This window comes from Cetorhinus maximus, chromosome 22 (assembly GCF_964194155.1).
Source record: "Cetorhinus maximus chromosome 22, sCetMax3.hap1.1, whole genome shotgun sequence".
Taxonomy (NCBI): Eukaryota; Metazoa; Chordata; class Chondrichthyes; order Lamniformes; family Cetorhinidae; genus Cetorhinus; species Cetorhinus maximus.
Window position 1 is genome coordinate 2,944,882 of NC_135900.1, and position 23,274 is coordinate 2,968,155.

Below are 23,274 nucleotides of genomic sequence, written 5' to 3' on the forward strand. Positions count from 1 at the left end.
ATGGAGTATAATGCGCAAAAACGTGAACATGTCCATTTTGGCCGGAAGAATAGAAAAGGAGTGTACTATATAAATGGAGAGAGATCGCAGAACTCAGTGGTACAAAGGGCTCTGGATATCCGGGTTCATGAATCTCAAAGTCAGTGTGCAGGTGCAGCAAGTGATTAGGAAGGCAAATGGAATGTTGTCATTTATTGCAAGAGGAATGGGTTATAAAGGGGGAAAGTTTTACTGCAGCTGTACAGGGCCTTGATGAGACTACATCTGGAGTACTGTATTCGCTGCTCCCAATGCGCTTTCTTCATTGGGGAGGCTAAATGCAGACTGGGTAACTGCTTTGCGGAACACCTTCACAGTGCACAAGCATGATCCAGGCCTTCCTGTCGCTTGCCATTTCAACACACTATCTTGTTCTCATGCCCACACATCTGTCCTTGGCCTGCTGCAATACTCCAGTCAAGCCCAATACAAACTGGAGGAACAGCACCTCATCTTCCAGTTAGGAATTACAGCCTTAACATTGAGTTCAACAACCCCAGACCATGAACTTCATCTTGACCCCTTTTTTTAATCCAATTTTTAAATTATGTATTTATTTACATTTTTTATCCCTTTTTATCCTTTTCCCCACCCTCCTTCCCCCCCGCACAGGGGGGTTCTTTCACAGAGCGCTAGCCATTGTTCTGCTGTTAACACATTCTGCTATCTTACCTTTATGTCACTCTCAGAACCTTCTTGAGTCTTTAACACGACCATTAATGCTCGCTTTGTTCATGACATCTTTGTTAATTTTTCCTGAGCTCCCACCTGTCCCTGTAAACTACTCCCATCAGTGTTTTCTGACTCTTGCTATTCCTAATTTCCATCCAAACAGATTCTGCTTTGTGATCTTCTGAGGCCAGGTCATTTCTCACTATATCCGTATGTCATCCTTTATGATCAGGGAGCACACAAGTGTCCATGAGCCCCCCTGTTCTGCAGTCACCAAGCGTCGCCTGCCCTGCCATCTTCAGATTGCTTAATTATTTCAATGATTAAATTTTAAATCATGTCTCCAGTCCTGCTTGTGCTTATATTCTTAATTCAATAAATGTTACTATTATAAATGTTTATTTCTAAGTAATTAAATAGAAAATATAGGATATACTCACCAGCCAATCACCTACCTGCTGTGACTGGCTCCTGGGGTCCCTGGGTTTGTATGGTCTGCGCCTGCTCCTATTTCTTCGGTTCTTGTGATTTTTTCAAAGGCCACAAGATCCATGTGTTGCTGTTTGGACACCCCTGGGATCGGACACAGTCAGAGACCATACAGATTCCAAAATTGAAGTCTTCTATAAATGCTATGGCCTGATTTTCCCAAATACACACCTTACCTTACACACCTTGCTCTGTTGAGTACAACCAAAACAGGTTCTTTCTCAGCTGAGGAGCATTGATGAATACTTGAGGCTGTTGCAGTAATTTCAAAGTCAAGGTTAAACAGTGTATTTTATAATTCAGCTCATGGGTCAATAAATATGGCACTAAGTCAACATTTTAATTTTTATTTGTATATGTCAAAATACAATTTTCAGAAAATAGTTGGAAGTTTTTGCAATCAGTTTCATGCAGATGCACTGTCTGCTCAATACTACCAATAAAACTGAAACAGCACACCAGCTACATCATGAAATCCAATATAAAGAATAAATAAGCTAAATATAAAACACTAAAATATTAGAAACATCTACGGTAACTTTGCACATGCACTCAATACATTCCACAATCTGCTAGCCAGTCAGTCAGTCACACACTCAGAGCACTGTGGTGAACCAGCATTCAAACCCTCTGTCGTCACTATTTCTGCTCATGTCAAGCCACAGTAAGATGTCACACACCACTGGTAATTACAATCCAACAATCACTTAGTCCAAATACCATTTGAATGTGAAAATCTAGTTTTCTTGGTACCTTTATAAAATCAATCTCCTGAGATTGGTAGTAAGAGTATGAATCCACACCTGCATAAAACCAATTAACAGAAAATGTCACGCCCCAGAGACAAGAGGCATTATGCCCCAATTACTAGAAGACTACGATAAGCGATGTAACACAAGAACCGTATTTTTATATGACGGGGTATAAATTCACATTTAATACAATATATTTAAGGATAATACAACAGCTACTGCAAGCTTAACAATGTACAATGACTCAGTATGTTTGAACTCTTCAGTGGTTTTATTTGACATATAATATGTGCCGTATGAAGTTGTATTGACGTTTAAATATATATTCAAAATAACCTGGGGTGACGCACAATATTGGTCTAATGGTAAGAGTGTTCACTGAATTTTTTTTTGTAAAAGGCCAAAATATAGGAAGTGCATTTAGATTTCTGGGCTCCAACATGATGATGCTTTTCCAAATTTCAGCGACTCTTCCCATCAGCCCCAAAACAATGGATACAAAACTAAAGTAGTTATGTGAAGGCCATTAAGTTAGATTTCCAAAACAAACTTCCATTTTAGTGATAATACTCTGGCAGGAACTTAAATGGCCCGAATGTGACTCACAGAATGCAAAACACAGTAAGAAACCTCTCATTAATCTTTGATGCACATTTTTACATCTGTGAATATTGGAATCCCGATTCAAAAGTACCGCTTACCATTCAAGACACCATGCTTTTCCAAAAACTCATTTCATGTCTATATGCACCTTTTAAACCATAAAACCTCATCATTAAAAAGCCACATCTTTGAACAATCTGTTTTGTGTAACCATTACGCCTACACGGTGCATTGAAACTTAAAACAGTATGTGTGTATGTGTGTGTGTGTGTGTATATATATATATTATATAATATAAATATAAAATATACATACACAGTACCTGCTAAAATGAAAGTGCAGGTTACAGATTCCATAAGAACTTATGCTACAGACTTAAAAAACTGTGACAGATGTCAGTCAAGAAAACATTTTGTAAAATAAATCTACTTCAACTGATTTGTTATAAAGCATCTTATAAAGAAATGCATATTGCACAAACAGTGAAAGCTAACGTTTCACCAACTGTATTGATCAACATGGAGGGACAAATCACGATTCGCAGTTACCTCCACTTTCGGGCTTAGACGCATCATTTCCAAAATGGGATAGTTTTGTGAATACTTGTCCCAACTTGAACTGGCACATGGGTGGTTAAGCACATATTAAACACTTTTAAGCACGTGAAAAAGGAACACAATTCTGTGGCACAGTAAAATTTAGTTGTATTCTTAACTGTCTTTGTTGACAATGAAAGCAGTTTGTTGACGCAAGAGTTTTATGTACAAGTAGTAAGGCTTATTGGTTTAATATAGAGGCGCTTCTGCCCTTAAACACTTTCCTCATATTACTGTAAACAAGATTTTCAGTCATTCCACTTCTTCAGCAGTTTTAGCATCTGTTAAATGGCTATATATATTATATATATAATATATATATCCATATATAAAGACATTAAACAGGTTCATAAAAGATGATTCTCTTCAAGGTGGGAGCCTAGTCAGTCACTTCCATCTCCTTTTGATCACTTTGCTGAATGAGTGTGATGTAGCTCAAGAGTTAATCAGTTTTCATGCAATGGCATCAACAGCAGTCCGAATCCTGTTTACTTGGAAAGTTTGCTGATGACTCTGATCAAAGCCCCATTTTCATCTTTCAGTCTCTGGTTGTCTGCTTTCAAGTCTGGTAGCATCTGCAGTGAAAACAAAGAACATGCTAAGCCACTGTTAATATAACCTTCAGCCTGCAGACAACATTGAAAACAAAGATTATAAACAAAGCTGTACAAAACAGAACATGAACTGTGGGAACATGTACAAATTTTGAGAGTGGAGCATTACAATTTCATATCTGTGCTCACGAAGGTTACTGCAGCCTTGGAGTTTTCAGTCTTTGTTATTTCTTGAAGTCACGTTCAAGCATCTCAAATAGACACAAAGTATATTCCAACTATCAGGTGAGTGAGAAATAAAACTGAGGCCCTTTCTGCTCTTTCAGATGGAAGCAAAAAATCCTCTGGGGCTATTTCAAGGGGCAGGAGAGTTCTCCCCCCACGTCCCACCCAATATTCATTTTTAAACAACAGCACAAAGAAGAGAATCTGGTCATCACATTGCAGTTTGTGGGAGCTTGCTCCGCATAAATTGGCTGCAGCGCTTCCTACATCAAAATGCCAATACACTTCAAAAGTAACTCACTGGCTGTCAAGTTCTTTGGGATGTTTTGAGCTCGTGAAATGTCGGATATAAATGCAGGTTCTTTATTTTCCTTTTTAGCGCCTCAAAGTGAAATTTCGCCTTGTGGGAACTAGTTAGTTTTCAATTGCAATGGCACAGTGGCAATTTTCTTCAACTGTCAGTGGGTTGCAGCCAATTTTAAGTATGCTAATTTTGTAACATATATCCAATGATGAGATGAACATCTACTCCACCAACGGTCATAGCCCTGTTTAGAGACTCTTCTGGGATTGGCAGCATCAGCTTTCACCTACACTTTTCAAATGTGGTAATAGAATACAGCTGGCCTACATGATTGTTCTGAAAAGTGGAAATCATGCTTAAGAACTAACTCCTTAAGTGAAAAATAAAGGACCCCGGTTTAATACAATAACATATGCTGTTTAAACCAGTTTTAAACTTTTAGTGCTGTACCCAAAACAGACAGGAAACATCAGCTTTTTCTGACCTCTGTCTCCATTTCTGGTGATAGATTGTCTACCAATATTCATTACAAGCCCACCGACTCCAACAGCTATCTCGACTACAGCTCCTCTTACTCTGCTTCCTGTAAGGACTTCATTCCATTCTCCCAGTTCCTTCGCCTCCATTGCATCTGTTCCGATGATTCCAACTTTCCAAAACACCGCTTCTGACATGTCTTCCTTCTTTCTTAACCGAGGTTTCCCTCCTCTGTGATTGACAGGGCTTTCCAACCATGTCTGACCCATCTCCTCACCTCTGTCTTCACCCCTTCCCCACCCTCCCTCATCCCTTCTCCACCCTCCCAGAACTATGATAGGGACCCCCTCATCCTCACTTTTCACCTCACCAGCCTCCGCATTCAAAGAATCTTGTGTCATTTCCGCCAACTCCAGCATGATGCTGCCACCAAACACATCTTCCCCTCACCACCCCCACCAGCGTTCCATAGGGAACGTTCCCTCCGTGACACCTTGGTCCATTCCTCCATTATCCCCTTCCCATGCAATTGCAGAAGGTGCAACACCTGTCCCTTTACCTCCTCAACATCCAAGGGCCCAAACACTCCTTTCAGGTGAAGCAGCGCTTCACTTGCACGTCCTTCAATTTGGTCTACTGTATTCGCTGCTCTCAATGTGGTCTCCTCCATATTGGGGAGACTAAATGCAGACCGATTAGGCACTTTACAACCTTCCAGACTTAATATTGAGTTCAACAACTTCAGACCATGAACTCTCTCCTCCTTCTTGGGCCTTTTTTGTTTCAAACCAATTCATTGATGATTTTAATTTTACTAATTTTTTTAAATCCTTTTTCCCCAAACCGTGCCCCCCTCCCCCCAGGGGGCCATCTGTCACTTGTTTTTATGTTGTGCTTTCACAGAGCTGACCCTTGTTCTGCTATTAACACATTCTGCTTTATCACCTTTATGCCACTGTCAGCCCCTTCTTTAATCTTTACCACTACCATTAACACTCCCTTTGTCTTGCATCCATGGCATCTTTGTTAATTTCTCATTAGCTGTTACCTATCCCTAACCTTCCATCCTGTTCCACCCACTTAAACAGTATAAAATCCATCATATTTCTATTTCTTTCGCTCTGAAGTCATACGGATTCAAAACGTTAACTCTGTTTTTCTCTCCACAGATGCTGCCAGGCCTGCGGAGTTTTTCCAGCATTTTCTGTTTTTATATCAACTTTTTCCACATACCCAATCTCAAAGGTGATCACCCAACTGCATCATCCTAAACTAGGCTACAGCTAGCAATTGATTTATTTAGGCTGTAGCTGGATTGTGTGTACACATCATTGTATGAGTTCCCTTTCTACTGCACAGATAGCTGGGTAAATCAGCAAGTTTTTATTGTCAAGTAAATTGCTACGTTCTTGTATTTAACTTGACAGCAACTTAACATTATCGACTTTAAAATCGCAGCATTTACTGCAAGCTACGCAGTTTTTAAAAGAAGAGGTTTAGGGGATAGGGCAGGCAAATGGAATTAGCATGAGTGCCTGTGAGGAGGAGACAAACCACAGTGGTTGACTGTCACAGCCTATTATGTTTAACTGCGTGTAAAAGTGCTAATTTCAAAAACTGCTTCTCCCTTACATAATTCACATTGTAATAAGATGGAGTTAATTGTCACACATCTCCATCCCACAAACATACTAACGTTCATTCCATTTATGAATGTACATAATTTCAGCAATTTTCCCTCTACCACTCCACAATAGTGTTCCTCACTGCAAATCAGTGCTCCCTAATTATTCCTAAAAATACAAACCTACCAGGACTTGATATTGACCACGCAAAGCTGTATTTACACAAATGTAACAGTCTTATATCAGACATTAAATCGTGTCAACTTGCAGCCAGGAACCGATCCAACTCCAGAGCTTCCTGGTTATAAACAGCACCTAGATGTTGCTACTACAGCTTTTCCTGCAGTTAATGCTTTAACTATGAAATGGCCCATCGTACCTTAGGCTTTTCTTGATGACAGCTATGCTAACTCAGCAATCTTGTCTAGTCAGAAGACTTTGGGTTCAAGTCCCTCTCTGGAGATTTGAGCCCATAACCAAAGCTGATACTTCAGTGCAGGGAGCACTGCATTGTCAGGTGTACCATCTTTCAGCTGAGATGTTAAACTGAGGCCCAGTGTTCTCTCTCAAGTGAAAGATCTCATGAAACTATTCTGATGATGAACTGGGAATTACATACGAACATACGAATTAGGAGCAGTAGGCCACTTGGCCCCTCGAGCCTGCTCCATCATTCAATAAGATCATGGCTGATCTGAATGTAACCTCAGCCCCACGTTCCTGCCTACCCCCGATAACCTTTCACCACTTGTTAATCAAGAATCTATCTAGCTCTGCCTTAAAAATATTCAAAGGTTCTGCTTCCACCGCCTTTTGGAGGAAGACAGTCCCAAAGACACTCAACCCTCAAAAAAAATTTCTCATCTGTCTTTAATGAGCGACCACTTATGTTTAAACAGTGACTCCTAGTTCTATGTTCTCCCACAAGATGAAACATCCTCTTCATATCCACCTTGTCAAGACCCCTCAGGATCTTAAAGCTTTCAATTATTTCACCTCTTACTCTTCTAAATTCCAGTGGATACAAGCCTAACCTGTCCAACTTTCCTTCATAACATAACCTGCCCATTCCTGGTATTAGTCTAGTAACTATCTATGAACTGCTTATAACACATTTACATCTTTCCTTAAATAAGGTGACCAGTGCTGCACACAGTACTCCAAATGTGATCGCACCAGAGCCTTGTACAACTGAAACATAACCTCCCTACTCTTGTATTCAATTCCCCTCACAATAAATGATAACATTCTATTATTAGCTTTCCTAATTACCTGCATACCAACCTTTTGTGATTCATGCACTAGGACACCCAGATCACTCAATCTGAGCTCTGCAATCTCTCCACCATTTAGATAATAAGATTCCTTTTTCTTCTTCCTGCCAAAATGAACAATTTCACATTTGCCCACATTATACTCCATTTGCCAGATCTTTGCCCACTCACTTAACCTATGTCACTTTGTAGCCTCCTTACATCCTCTTCACAATTTACTTTCCTACCTATCTTTGTCTCATCAGCAAATTTAGCAACCATTCTTTCGGTCCCTTCATCAAAGTCATTTATATAAATTGTAAGAAGTTGAGGCCCCAACACTAATCCCTGTGTCACACCACTCATCACATCCTCCTGTTACCCAGCCAATCTTCTATCCATGCTAATATGTTACCCCCTAAACCATGAGCTTTTATTTTCTGCAATAACCTTTGATGTGGCACCTTACCAAATGCCTTCTGGAAATCTAAGTACAGTACATCCACCAGTTCCGCTTTATCCACAGCACGTGACTCCTTCAAAGAACTCCAATAAATTGGTTAAACATGATTTCCCTTTTACAAAACCATGTTGGCTCTGTCTGATTGCCTTGAATTTTTCTAAGTGCCTTGCTATAACATCTTTAATAATAGCTTCTGACATTTTCCCTATGATAGATGTTAAGCTAACCAGCCTATAGTTTCCTGCTTTCTGTCTCCCTCCCTTTTTGAATAAAGGAGTTATATTTGCTATTTTCCAAACTAATGAAACCTTCCCCAAATCAAGGGAATTTTGGAAAATTAAAACCAGTGCATTAGCCGCTTCTTTCCAGACCTATGGGTTAAGTCCATCCAGACCTGGGCATTTGTCAGCCCACAGCTCCAAACAATTCAAGGTCTCCTGCGCAATATTTACCCCTCAACCAACGTCACTAAAAGGAAAATATTGTATGGTTGGAGGTCTTACTTGTGTGTGTAATCTGGCTGTTATGCTCCCAACATTGCAACAGTAACTACACTTCAGAAACACTTCAGCGGCTGAGCGCTTTGGGACATCCCGACGTCACCAAAGGTGCTTTATGAATGGAAATTTTTCCTCACTTGCACCTCTTCTTTCAAGTGCTGCAAGAGATTTCTTTTGGCTTGAAGCCATTTTACCTCAAGCCTCAGAGATCCCCGTCGAACTGGAATTGCACTGGAGCGACAAGCTTTGACAGAATCTTAACACTTTCGGGTTAACCACAAAGAAACACAAGTGAAAGGATGTCAAATGGCAATTTAGTTCTAGTGTGCAGCCCAATTCCCAGTGGAGTTAAAAGCATGCAATTTGTATTGGCAATGTTTAACCAACCACTAGTCAATGCAAATTAAGTTCTTGGTGAGCTTGTAGGCTATGTTTAACCACACATCGAATTCAAATAGTGTAGCTCTTGAGAGAATGCTCAAAGGAACACGGGGAGATGGGGAAAGCCACATTAGCAGCAGCACAAATATATAAAAGTCACACAGAATTGCCCAACTCTCAAAAGCAGCAAAACATTTGCATTCCACAAATTTAGATGAAGCACTGCAGCAAACAGAAGCAGTCCTCACTCAAAAAGATTGCAAAAAAGTGGGACTAGAAAGTTAACTGAAGTTTAGCACCTGCCTGGCTGTGAAGGGAAGTAATGAAGAAAAGGGAAGGAGCTACGAGTCCACAGCCTGGAGCTGCCTACAGGACTCAGAAAGCTTGGTAACCACTCTGGTCAGAGCCCTATTCTCAGCCAGCAGCCGCTCATTTAACTGCCTCAGAGTCTGAAACTCTTTTACTTGATGCAGGTTCTGCAGGGGATCAAAACACAAGGAGAAGAAACAGAATTGGAAAGCAGAATGATAGCAGGCATAAGGAAAGAAAAAAGTTAACAAAATGAAAATCAGTGCCCAATTTTCCACTTGGCACAAGGACACAGACCTTGGGGGTGTTTCCCTCACAAGGAGTTCAGCAGCATGATGGTAAGGCAACTCAAATTTGAACAATTCATATCACATTTTCAAATAGTCACTCAATACCAATTTTATGATCACAAATTACATCATACAGCACAAGGTCTCCATGCAATTCTGACTTGGAACTAACTTTCAGCTTACTCAATGGATCAGAGTTTTTGATTTCTTTAATGCCACATGACACTATGTCACCTGCTTGCCAAAACAAATTAATGTGCATGCATACACACTACCAATTTTTTTTTAGGAAATAATTGAGAAGGCATCAAACTACACAAGAAGGGCCTTCTGTCAGCAGTTGGCAGGGGGACAATACAAGATAGAGATTATAAGCCAGGAAGAGGTTACAGCCACCATATATAAACATACACAGTAGCTTCATATCTCCACCATAGCTTCACACTGCCATACAGGACTGAATTAAATCCTTTAGTCTCGACTTTAAAATTATCCTCCTCGTCTCCAAATCCGTCCATGGACTCACCCTTCCCTACCTCTGTAATCCCCTTCAGTCCTACAACACTCAGATTTCTGGGCTCCTCCAAATCTGGCCTTGAAAGCATTTCCAAATTCTTTCATTCTACCATTGGCAGCTACGCCTTAAGCTGCTTAGACCCTGAACTATGGAATTCTCACTCAAAATCTCTTTGCCACCCTACCCCTCTCTCCCTTCTATATGCTCCTTAAAACCTACCTCTGACCAAGCTTTTGGTCATATGTGTGAATATTCCTTTGTGGTTCAGTGTTGAATTTTGTCTGATAATGCTCCAGTGAAGCATCTGGGAAATTGTGCTATGCTGACAGTTCCATTAATGCAAGCACAGATACCATGGTGTCTAGAAAAGAGTTACATCGCAGCCCCATGAGACAAAACACAATGTTTCTGCACATCCCAACACTTGTATCCATGGCATTTTAAGTCAGGCAATGAAGGCAGACAAATGTCAATGGTGATCCCCAACAGCAGCTAAAATAATTTACACCATCAGGGCAAAGGTATACATGCAGATTAAGACCGCCGTTGTTCAACAAAAACAGGCAAATGCAGAGATCAGAATTTCACTGATCATTCTGGCTGTTTATGACCATAGTGAGCCAGACTACCAGGAAACACAACTTATGATCCTAAGATGATCCAATGCGTTTATGGGCCATCTGTTAACATGGTGTTGACCATCTCCTTATGCCACTGCTTCCTTGTGCTTAGGGTGCTCCATCAGGAATTGCAGAATATTAACTCAAAAGATGAAAGAACAAAAAATATATGTCCAAATTAGGATTGTGTGCAGCTTCAGGAGGAACAAATCATATTCCAGACTTGAGTGTTCTTAGATAGAGGAGAAGTTTTGTGGGGTCAGGAGGTAATCCACACATTCAAGTACTCAGCCTTTGCCTTATTCGTGTAGTCATAGTATTAATATGGAAGGTTCAGTTAAGCTTTACGCAATGGTGTTCACAACCTGCTGTTGATGTAAAAACCAGAGACTATTTGAAGCTCCAGAAATGCTTGATACACACTGAACCACTGGTTAGCTGATATTAAAATGAATGAAATGCATGCGACAGAGTAAAAATGTAATCCAAATACTCTTGTGGCTAGTTTCTTGGTTTCCATAACCATATCATCATCTCTATAGCTGAAATGTCAGATAAAACTGAAGAACTCAAGTGACGAAATCCTGAAGCAAGTTCCTCCACCTGGATAGAGCAACTGAAATTCTTCATGTAACATTGATAAATGTGAAGAATTATTGACAATACAGCAATGATTAAAAGGCTGCCTTTAGAAAATTACACAGCTGGGAACATTCGAACATGTTGCGACTGGATAATGGTGTCAAGCTTCTTGAGTGTTGCTGGAGCTGCACTCATCGAGGCAAGTGGGGAGCGTTTCATCACACTAACTTGTGCCTTGTAGATTGTGGGCAAGCTTTGGGGAGTCAGGAGGTGGGTTACTCACCACAGGGTTCCTAGCCTCTGGCCTGCTCTTGTAGCCACAGTATTTATATGGCTAGTCCAGTTCAGTTTCTGGTCAAGGATGCAGATACTGAGGGATTCAGCAATGGTAATGCCATTGAATGTCAAGGGGCGATGGTTAGATTCTCTCTTGTTGGAGATGGTCATTGCCTGGCACTTCTGTGGTGCGAATGTTACTTGCCACTTGTCAGTCCAAGCCCAGATGTTGTCCAGGTCTTACTGTATTTGGACATGGACTGCTTCAGTATCTGAGAAGTCGTGAATGGTGCTGAACATCGTGCAATCATCAGTGAACATCCCCACTTCTGACTTACGTTGGACGGAAGGTCATTGATGAAGCAGCTGAAGATAGTTGTGCCTAGGACACGGCCCTGAGGAACACCTGCAGTGATATCCTGGAACTGAGATGACTGACCAACAGCCACAATCATTTTCCTTTGTGCTAGGTATGACTCCAACCAGCGGATTCCCATTAACTACAGTTTTGCTCGGGCTCCTTGAGGCCACACTCGGTCAAATGCAGTCTTGATGTCAAGGGAAGTCACTCTCGCCTCATCTCTGGAGGTCAGCTCTCTTAACCATGTTTGAACCAAGGCCGTGATGAGGTCAGAAGCCGAGTGGTCCTGGCGGAACCCAAACTGGGCGTCAGTGAGCAGGTTATTGTTAAGCAAGTACCACTTGATAACACTGTTGATGAAGCCATTTTTTAGGCCTCTGTATCAAAGACCATCCATCATCTCCAAAACCGAACCCTCATCTTCTCTCCAGCTTGATGAAGCTAGAACCTCATACCGGGTGACAAAGTGAAAATTACTTCTCATTAATAAGGTGCGCATGAATCACCCAATATAGGATGGTAGTTCTGCAACAAAGGAGAGATGTTGAAAAAGCACCAAGGTTTTGCAGGACAAAAATAAAAATACCTGGAAAAACTCAGCAGGTCTGGCAGCATCTGCGGAGAGGAACACAGTTAACGTTTCGAGTCCGTATGACTCTTCAACAGAACTATAAGCTGGCTTGGGGGAGGGGGGGTGGGGTAGAGCTGGATAGAGGGCCAGTGATAGGTGGAGATAACCAAAAGATGTCACAGACAAAAGGACAAAGAGGTGTTGAAGGTGGTGATATTATCTAAGGAATGTGCTAATTAAGGGTAGAAAGCAGGACGAGCAAGGTACAGATAGCCCTAGTGGGGGTGGGGTGGGGTGAAGGAATCGAAATAGGCTAAAAGGTAGAGATAAAACAATGGATGGAAATACATTTAAAAATAATGGAAATAGGTGGGAAAAGAAAAATATATATAAATTATTGGAATAAAAAAGGGGGGGATCGGAAAGGGGGTGGAGATGGAGGAGAGAGTTCATGATCAAAAATTGTTGAACTCAACATTCAGTCCGGAAGACTGTAAAGTGCCTAGTCGGAAGATGAGGTGCTGTTCCTCCACTTTGCGTTGAGCTTCACTGGAACAATGCAGCAGGCCAAGGACGGACATGTGGACATAAGAGCATGGTGGAGTGTTGAAATGGCAAGCGACAGGGAGGTCTGGGTCATGCTTGCAGACAGACCGAAGGTGTTCAGGCAAAGCGGTCACCCAGTCTGCGTTTGGTCTCTCCAATGTAGAAGAAACCGCATTGGGAGCAACGAATGCAGTAGACTAAATTGAGGGAAGTGCAAGTGAAATACTGCTTCACTTGAAAGGAGTGTTTGGGCCCTTGGACGGTGAGAAGAGGGGAAGTAAAGGGGCAGGTGTTACATCTTCTGCGGTTGCATGGGAAGGTGCCGTGGGAGGGGGTTGAGGTGTAGGGGGTGATGGAGGAGTGGACCAGGGTGTCCTGGAGGGAACGATCCCTGCGAAATGCCGACGGGGGGGTGAAGGGAAGATGTGTTTGGTGGTGGCATCATGCTGGAGTTGGCGGAAATGGTGGAGGATGATCCTTTGAATGCGGATGCTGGTGGGGTGATAAGTGAGGACAAGGGGGACCCTATTTCTGGGAGAGAGAGGAAGGTGTGAGGGCGGATGCGCGGGAGATGGGCCGGACACGGTTGAGGGCACTGTGACCACTGTGGGTGGAAAACCTCAGTTAAGGAAGAAGGAAGACATGTCAGAGGAACTGTTTTTGAAAGTGGCATCATCAGAACAGATGCGGCGGAGGCGAAGGAACTGAGAGAATGGGATGGAGTCTTTACAGGAAGCGGGGTGTGAGGAGCTGTAGTCGAGGTAGCTGTGGGAGTCGGTAGGCTTGTAATGGATATTGGTGGACAGTCTATCATCAGAAATTGAGACAGGGAGGTCAAGGAAGGGAAGGGAAGTGTCAGAGATGGACCATGTGAAAATGATGGAGGGGTGGAAATTGGAAGCAAAATTAATAAATTTTTCCAGGTCCAGACAAGAGCATGAAGTAGCACCGAAGCAATCATCGATGTACTGGAGAAAGAGTTGTGGGAGGGGGCCGGAGTAGGACTGGAACAAGGAATGTTCCACATACCCCATAAAGAGACAGGCATAGCTGGGGCCCATGCGGGTACCCATAGCCACACCTTTTATTTAGAGGAAGTGAGAGAATTTTAAGGAGAAATTGTTCAGTGTGAGAACAAGTTCAGCCAGACGGAGGAGAGTAGTGGTGGATGGGGATTGTTCAGGCCTCTGTTCGAGGAAGAAGCGGAGAGCCATCAGACCATCCTGGTGGGGGATGGAGGTGTAGAGGGATTGGAAGCCCATGGTGAAGAGGAGGCGGTTGGGGCCAGGGAACTGGAAATTGTTGATATGATGTAGGGTGTCAGAGGAACCACGGATGTAGGTGGGAAGGGACTGGACAAGGGGAGAGAGAATGGAGTCAAGATAGCAAGAAATGAGTTCCTTGGGGCAGGAGCAGGCTAACACGATCGGTCTGCCAGGACAGTCCTGTTTGTTGATTTTGGGTAGGAGGTAGAAGCGGGCCCTCCAAGGTTGGGAGACTATGAGGTTGGAAGTTGTGGAAGGAAGATCTCCAGAGGAGATGAGGTCAGTAACAGTCCTGGAAGTAATGGCTTGATGTTCAGTGGTGGGGTCATGGTCCAGGGGGTGGTAGGAGGAAGTGTCTGCGAGTTGACGCTCAGCCTCTGCAAAGTAGAGGTCAGTGCGCCAGACAACAACAGCACCACCCTTGTCAGCAGGTTTGATGACAATGTCAGGGTTGGACCTGAGAGAACGGAGTGCAGCAAGTTCAGAGAGAGACAGGTTAGAGTGGGTGAGAGGAGCAGAGAAATTGAGACGGCTAATGTCACGCCGACAGTTCCATAACCAGAACCCAGCTTATATTTCACCTCTTTTCTATTTTTACTTAGTTCTGTTGAAGAGTCATACGGACTCGAAACGTTAACTGTGTTCCTCTCCGCAGATGCTGCCAGACCTGCTGAGTTTTTCCAGGTATTTTTATTTTTGTTTTGGGTTTCCAGCATCCGTAGTTTTTTGCTTTTATCTGAAGGTTTTGCAGGACGTTGAGGGATAATAAAATATAATCCAAACCGTCATCTTAGCATGAAGAAAAATATCTTAACTCGGCTCCTGTCTTGGTCAAGGCTGATGTTTCAAATCAAACAGATCATGACAGCCCACAAACATTGCACAGTCAACGCAATAGGGTTGAGTTCCTCTGTGCACCATGTGCAACAAAATAATAAATCCTCCCTTATATACTGATTTATTGTCTTGGATAACAGCAGAGGCTCTCCTCCAATTTAACCATTAGAAAATAAATTTAACTGAACCACACAAATCTGTTCATTTGATTGCATGGAAACAATTGTGCCAGCTATCTAACTGAACCAAGGGGAAAACCAGGGCCTTTAGGTTTTGTCAAATGCAATATGATACAGCCTCTTTATATATCACGCACATCAAAAGAAAACCTTGTTGCTGATGGCTGCCAGTTCCAAGACGAAATCTTTTCTTTTTGAAAAAAGTCATTGTGGAATTCCAATAGCCGTATTACGTTATGGTAAACAGTACAAAGCTCGTTTAAAAACAATTTTACTCTGCCATCACCATCACTTTGGTCAGCAGTCATTTAAACATTTTCTTGTTAACTGCATTATACATCAGAAGTTAACATACAAATCTCATCTTACTTTCACAACAGAAACTTTATGGTGCCATTTGAAAGATACCCTTGGAGGATTTTTCAAGTTTCCGTTAAAGCAATACAAAAACCAATCTCAAATAAAGAACATTAATTGGATGAACAATAATTCACCTTAAGCTCCTCTTCCATTTCTGCGATCTTCCTCTCCAAAGCTCTTCTTTCCTGTTAAATAATGGCAAATTGTCACACCACTTGCATTGAAAAGGAAAATCAAGGCTTAGATAAATCACTTTTTGTTCTGTGTCTTCACCCTCAGTTTTAGTAAAATAATTCTCCCCCCTCCCCCAGCCTCACCTTTTTAAAACAACCAATTTTCCACTTCAGTGAAAGTTTGTATACTATTCTGATGACAGTGATGGAAAGATATCCTGTGTGTTCTGAATCTGCTGAACCAATTGCACCTTGTGTCATGGCTTTTAACCAACCTGAGTGCTAATCTGGAGCTGGCCAACTCTGGAAGGACAAGCTTTCAACCTGGTACATTGCACTGGAGAATGCATACAGTCAGCAAAAAGTGAGTATATGATATTTGAGGAACAGAACTTCAATAACCTGTAGTGCTTATAGTTTAAGCTATGATTAAAATAGGTCAGCTTCTATTGTACATGAAGAAATGCATTCTGTAACAGCGACACATTATATATCATCTTTTTTCAGACATTACTTTCAACAGTTGCTACTGCAGTTTTATTAAGAGTTGCAATGTTGACACAGTTACCATAACAATATAATTCAATGCAAGATCCATTTCTGAATTTACCCTTCAAGCAACAATAAATCACAACTAAAATACCACATTTTAAATATGTTCAGTGTTTGAGAAAACATCTATTTTCCAAATGGACTATAAATCCAGGAAGGCGCATCTGGACATTAAAATGTCATTTAAACCAATACAGTAATCCTCCAAGCTGATGAAAGTATCATGATCACTGAACTTATTCAAAATTTTCATTACCAGTACTATTCTGGATTGCACTGTAAATTGAAGCTTACCCTTTTCTCCATCTCTAGCAGTGACCGATCAGCTATCCTTTCTTGCCTCTGAAATACAATGTTAGGTCATGTGTATTTAACATAATTTCCCTCATTCATATCAGGTTATACTCAGCGTCCCAGAGATTAAGTGCGGGTATTCAATGTCATTTTTAAGTCACAGTTATCATCAACATTTTAAGACTACTGATGTCAGTTGCAATTTCCCTTTCCAACAGTGCTTCAAGAAAATTATTTTACATTACCCCTTCCCAAACAGATCAAAACACCTTGGCTGTTCTTGAAGCACAATATGGAGATTCAAAATTGAAGCCAATAGACTCTATATCACTAAATTACAGGAAATGTGAAGAAAGTGCATATGGACAACAAGTTCATGTAATGGAATAGGAAGGTCCACTAAAGGCAGGCAATCAACCAATGATCTTTACTCATTAGTACTCACTCAGAGTCAAGAGTGGACTGGTGAATCCAAAGCCCTTGTTAATGTCTTCCATCAAAATAATCGAGTTGTTTGCAAACAAATCAATTTGGAAATATTCAGAGTAACAAGCTAGTACCCTGCATCTTTTTAAAAAAAAATTTTCATGGGATTGGACGTTGCTGGCAAGCCCAGCATTTGTTGAACACTTGATCTGAGTGCCTTGCTCAGCCATTTCAGAGGGCAGTTAAGAGTCAACCACATTGCTGTGCATCTGGAGTCACGTGTAGGCCAGACCAGGAAAGGATGGCAGATTTCCTTCCCCAAAGGACATAAGTAATGTGTTTTTATGACAATCGATGCTAGTTTCATGGTCACCATTATTGAGATCAGCTTTCAATCCCAAATTTTATTAATTGAATTTAAATTCCACTAGCTGCTATGGTGGGATTTGAACCCATGTCCCCAAAGGATTACCCTGGGTCCCTGGATTACTAGTTCAGTGATATTACCACTACGCCACTATCTCCCCATAATCTGGATATACAATTCTCTAATCATGAGGCAATCACTGCAACCTGTAAGACATGCATCATGAAGCTGAATGCAGATGGGGCAAGCAGCAACTTCAAAAGATCACCAATGATGTCCTCTATTTCTCTGGCCCAAGAGAAGAGGGGTTTGATACATTTTGTGATAAACCATGGGTTTTATGAAATTAGCTCACCATACAGGGAACCCTCATATCTTACAATATCTGCAATGGCCTCCATTTAGATTTGGTGCCAGTGATCAAGATTCGTTTGTGTCTGGTCCTTTGCTCAATTTGTAAAGCTGAAGATGCGTTTTGCGTTGGTAACAATTGAAGCAGAGGCTGACCAGTGGTGACTGGGCAGACTTGTTAGACTCCACGGGTTGGTATCATATGCTGTGAGATTAGAATCTACTGTACAAATAATGCCCCATTTAGAATGCTAAGTCAAAACCTAACCAATGACTAAGACTTACTTAGGATCAAGATCAACTGAATATACAGATGCAAAATAAACTGAACATTTGCTATTCCAACTCAAACTTTCAATTTGTATGTTACAGAATTTGTTTTTTCAAATGTCCGTATGTATTTACCTTTATCACCAAAGAATTAATTGCTGCATTTACCTGTGTGATTTTCTCTAACTGCACTTTCAACTCATTCAGCTCCACGTTTGTGTCATGTAGACTCGCCTTAAGTTTCTCATTTTCTGCCAGGAACTGCTCATAAAGCTGTGAAAATATCACAAATTTCAATCATTGCAATACCTGGAATTCCGCTTTTAAATGCTACACATTAAATACCACTGTTCACCAATTACAGCATCATCCCTTTTGATAAATCATTACGCCTGACAAAACTTTCAGTCATTAGCTTTGCGTAACCCAGGGGCATCACAAAGTGCTTCAAGCCAATTAATTATTTTTTGAAACGTAGTGTCTTATGTAAGCAAACACAGCAGCAATTTGGAACCTGGCCAGGTCACACAAATAACAAGGTAAATGACTGGATAATTGGTTTTGGTTGAGGAATAATATTGCCTCCAGGACACGAGGAAAACACCCCTAAACTTCAGCAAATTGTGTTCTAGAATCTTTTAGCCCAAACAAGCAGGCAAACAGGACCTTTGGTTTAAAAACGCATCTGCAAAACATGAACTCCGACAGCACCGCACTACCTCAGAATCTCAGTATGAAAATGTCAGCTTGATTATATGTTGAAGTCCTATAACTTTAACTCAAGAGCCTGCTTTGCACGCAGATACAAGCAAAGTCAGGGACAGAGGGTTATTTTACAATATTCAAACCTCTTTACAAAGCACAGACGTAGAGAAGACACCACTTCAATGGTCACCTTTTTATAATCCAACGTGTCTTCCTTTTCTGCCCTGCTGTGAGGTGCATGCCGGCTTCCTCTGTAAGGGCAGAAACCAGTTCGACTAGCTAACTGCTCGGAACCCTCATTATGTGCAGTACTAGAAAGTCCCGAGTCAAACCTGTAAAACAATTAGACATTGTCAGCTTGATTTCCTTTCATGGTGTCCTGAATAGGTAATGCTGAGCACAAGTTTTTTGCAAATCAAGTAAATCCTCATGCAACAGCTCCAGAACATTGTGTTTTCTTACCAACTTTGGTCATCTTCCCAGCAAAACATTTGTAACACAAATAAGCTTATCACTCACACAAAGCTGTAAATCTTGTGTGATTTGACTTCCCCAATTACGCTCAGACACAATGATTCTCTTCTTTTCCTCTTCCGACTCCCAAACAGAATGCAAATCAGGCATTCTACACTAACAAAGTCTACATGATTTTTTTTTTCAAAATCCTGTCTAGTTTGTACCTTTGACTGTGTAGCAAGCACATTATCTTGTAATGGCATAAAAATGAACAAAATCATACCTTGAAAGTCTGTCATTCTGCAAAAAGAAACAAAAAGTTAAATTTTAGAAAATTTTCTAATCTTTAACGATAAAGGTCTAGTAAACTATGAAACATGAATTGAGCAACAGTATGATTTATTTTTGTCCTGAAAAGGAAAAGACATGGAGTTAATAGTTAATCCAAATTCAAGGTGATTCTGCATTTAACACAAATTGAGGATGAAATTAAGTTGAGAACGAGACACTTTTTAATCCCCAAAAAAATCTCAGCTGGTGATCTGATGAATGACAAAATGGCAATTAATGTGACTAAATGCATGTAATGAGACTTGCAAAGGGAAATAAATGGAGAGAAAATAATCTGAATAGTTCTGTGCCACAGAGCACAGCACAGGAAAGGAAATTTGGGGTGTTCAAAATAGTTTCACAGCTGAGTGGCTAACCACTGATTAACATTCTAAAAAATTCTGCAAACCGAAATCAGGTCACTCCTATTGGAGAAGAATCATAAGGATAGTGATCAAAATTGTCCATTTTCATTATAAAAATTCCCATGTTTAGGAGCAAGCACTCAAAATCATTCCAATAAGTATGCAGTTCCCAACTGCAATGCTCCATCCTCTCAGAGTGGCTATAGATGGTAAAATTCAGATCTTATACCTACCAATTCTAAATCCCAATAGATCAGAAGCAAACGAAAGTTTGGAGAGGAAAAAAGCTTGACTGTCCATCTGGTCATTTCAAAAACTCTATTCGCCCACAAGGTCAAACATTGGTGAATTCTCCCTCAAATTTTCCCACAATATCTGCCTTCCTCCATAACCTAATCCATAATTCACCTTCCCTGTGTAAAGTCATTTAATCTAAGCAGTCATGTTCTTCTACACTTGAGCCCATGTTGCTGATTTAAGTTTGTGGCAATTTTAGCCATATTAGCAAAATTCCACTTATCTACTCTTTCAAGTGTTTCAAGATTTCCTATCTCTGTTAAATTAAACAATCTTTTAAGTCTCCTCGCACAGATGCCTTAAGTATTGGTGCTTCTCTGCACTGCATCTAATGTGCTTCATGTGGTACAGTACAGTTGCTAAAATTGTATACAGCACTCAAGAGTGCAAATACACATGCATCTCGTAAACAGTCAGCAGCACCTGAAATATTCCAGCCCAGCATCTGCCCAATTTTACCTTATTCCTGGCACAGCTTGAGCTATTGCTTTCAACAAACTATCAATAGCCCAAATTTCCTTTCCTGTGCTGTGCTCTGTGGCACAGAACTATTCAGATTATTTTCTCTCCATTTATTTCCCTTTGCAAGTCTCATTACATGTATTTAGTCACATTAATTGCCATTTTGTCATTCATCAGATCACCATCCCAAGCTACTGGGGTCCCTCCATTAGCAATCAAACTGTTAATATACAGCATAAATATGAAAAAAAATCAAACTTCCAAACACCAATGTTAACTGGCTGGCGCTCCATTCTTGCTCAGCTCCACAATCAGCTCGCTAAATCCACAATCAGCTCGCTAAATCCACAATCAGCTTGCTAAATCCACAATCAGCTCGCTAAAGGGATGAAGATTTTCAACTTTATCTGAGTCATACTGGATTTTGCTAGCAAAGGTCAAAGAAGCAGGGGAGTAAACAAAGGGCCATAATGCCAGTGCTTCATTGATTTGCAGTAGATGTGTAGAGCTATACTTCTAGCATACATAGCAGGGTGTTCTGTCATATCAAGGATTACAATTAAGTAGGGCTATAACAGTCAGTTGTAGACAGGTGCATATGCCAGTTAGATGTACAGGTCTTAAGGTCAAAAGAGGTGAGATTTAAGACAGCTAGGCCAGATACACAATGAATTTATGCAGGAGCAGAGCATCCAGAAAGAATGGGTAGCACTTTTGAATGACAGAGGTGAGGAACTTCGACTTCAGTCAGACGAGCCCAAACCTCCCCAAGGAAGGTGAGACAACCTGTTATCCTATCCTATTATTCTACATCAGCTTCTAAGGACTTGGGCCACAACAAGTCTATAAACTTCAATCTATTCAATTATTTGGGGTATAATCCTGTTAACTCCTTGGCCAAGGAGTTAAAATCTAAATTAGCAACAATTTACATCGATCTCAGCAGCAAATGCATAATTAGTCAATGCAGAACTACTGAGAAATAATGGTAAACTTTCCCTGCTTCTGTAACCACTTTCGGATTTTTTCAATTCATCCTAATAATTATTTGCATGCACAATGTTTATGTTTCACTGCTAAGATTCTAAGGCTAATAAAGAAATGTTAGTTCATGACTTTGGTACTCAATCTGTTTTATAATTGGCAAAGAAAAGGTTAATCCAATCAGCAAATAGTTAGAATCCTGATGGGAAATTAGTTATTGTAGATGCTAACAAACTCAACTGATTGATGGGAGTCAGAAAGGAGGAGATGACCTAAATGTTGGCATAAATCCCAGGCATAAACTGGGCAATAAGCCCTAGACATATGGAGTTAAAGCCAGGGGTTAAGGGTTAATCTGGTGCCCTTGATGGAATATTCCTCTGTCAAGATATTAACCTTCATGATACTAAACAGATCACTGCAGCTGTTTCTAATTATGGAGCAATGAGCAATTCTGATCATAAAATATTCAGAAGTATGGAGTAGAAATAACAGCTGAAGTCCAACATTAACAAAGTTTAGAATTCACAATTATCACTTATTGAACTTGCCAAGTTGCAAAGGTTTGAAAGTTAAACAAAGTACTCACACAAAGAGAACTATAACCATAAGCACTTCTTTGCACTAATAATTCAGATTATTCATCATTACCTGAACACATTAAGCATTTTCATGTAGCAATCAATATTTTAATCAAAAAAAGTTCAATTTTGTTATTACAATTTTAGGACAAGAACACTGGAATGGAGTTTGTACCGAGAATTATTTATTTGACATTTTGTCACAATACAAGATGATTAATTTACACATCGAAAAGAATTACTGACTACAAATCCGATATGCAAAGGTCAAATATTATATACAAGCAATTTTCTATCTAGATACTCAAGTGGCTTTTATAATTTCATGCTTCACAGCAATTATGTCAGGGCAAGCTTGCCAGTAAAAGTTACTTCTCAACTGTATCTTTTGAACTCAAGATTGCAAAGTTTTACATGCTCCTATAGTGTCCTACATTCTGGTCAGGCCCATCTACTTAGTCCTTCATGGTTGGTGAAGCACGTTAAGCTCAGGAATATTGCAAATGTCAAGTTAGGACTTATTCAGAGATTCATTGTATGGCTGGAAGGGATGAGAACTGGGTTCTTTCCATTGTGTCACAGGCCTCAAGTTTGTTTCCAATCTCATTACTGAAAACCCAACATCCCTTGGATTTAGGATTCAGATTTTGCCAAGGACAACAATGACTAATTCTCAGTTGCTGTTCCAATGGATCAAAATAAACGTAACCTTCCTGGACTACTGAAAGAATGCACAACTGAAATCACAGCACAGGAGACAGGTGGCCAGCCATTCAGGTAGGTAATACATATGTAACTTGCTTGCACACGCACTCTTCCTTGTTAAATAATTATTCCAGTTCCCTTTCAAATGATATTTATAGTCACTGTCCAGCAGACAAATCATTCCATCTCCAATAACCTTCAGTCTTCCAGTTTTGTGAATGAAGTTTTATAATCTATCAAAATGAAACTATAATTTGGAAACTTAAATCAAATGGTAAAACTAAGCAAACAAAACTAAAAAAGGCCAAAC

At 40.6% G+C, this 23,274-nt stretch overlaps 1 protein-coding gene across 18 annotated transcripts in view; it reads right to left on the minus strand.

Moving 5' to 3' along the window:
- Positions 1-3,242: 3,242 nt before the first annotated feature.
- ppp1r12a (protein phosphatase 1, regulatory subunit 12A) overlaps positions 3,243-23,274 on the minus strand; it is a 188,591-nt gene continuing 168,559 nt past the window's right edge. For 12 of the 18 annotated variants that reach the window (XM_078567611.1, XM_078567609.1, XM_078567606.1 and 9 more), the window contains 7 exons: positions 19,524-19,540; positions 18,975-19,116; positions 18,248-18,352; positions 16,666-16,713; positions 15,781-15,831; positions 9,237-9,409; positions 3,601-3,726 (listed from right to left, as the gene is read on the minus strand). In XM_078567611.1, coding sequence (XP_078423737.1) covers positions 9,275-9,409; positions 15,781-15,831; positions 16,666-16,713; positions 18,248-18,352; positions 18,975-19,116; positions 19,524-19,540 — 498 coding nt within the window. In that variant the 3' untranslated portion in view covers positions 3,601-3,726; positions 9,237-9,274. Of the gene's footprint in view, positions 3,727-9,232; positions 9,410-15,780; positions 15,832-16,665; positions 16,714-18,247; positions 18,353-18,974; positions 19,117-19,523; positions 19,541-23,274 lie in introns of all 18 variants that reach the window. The other 6 variants (XM_078567618.1, XM_078567610.1, XM_078567602.1 and 3 more) reach the window with 2 other exon arrangements.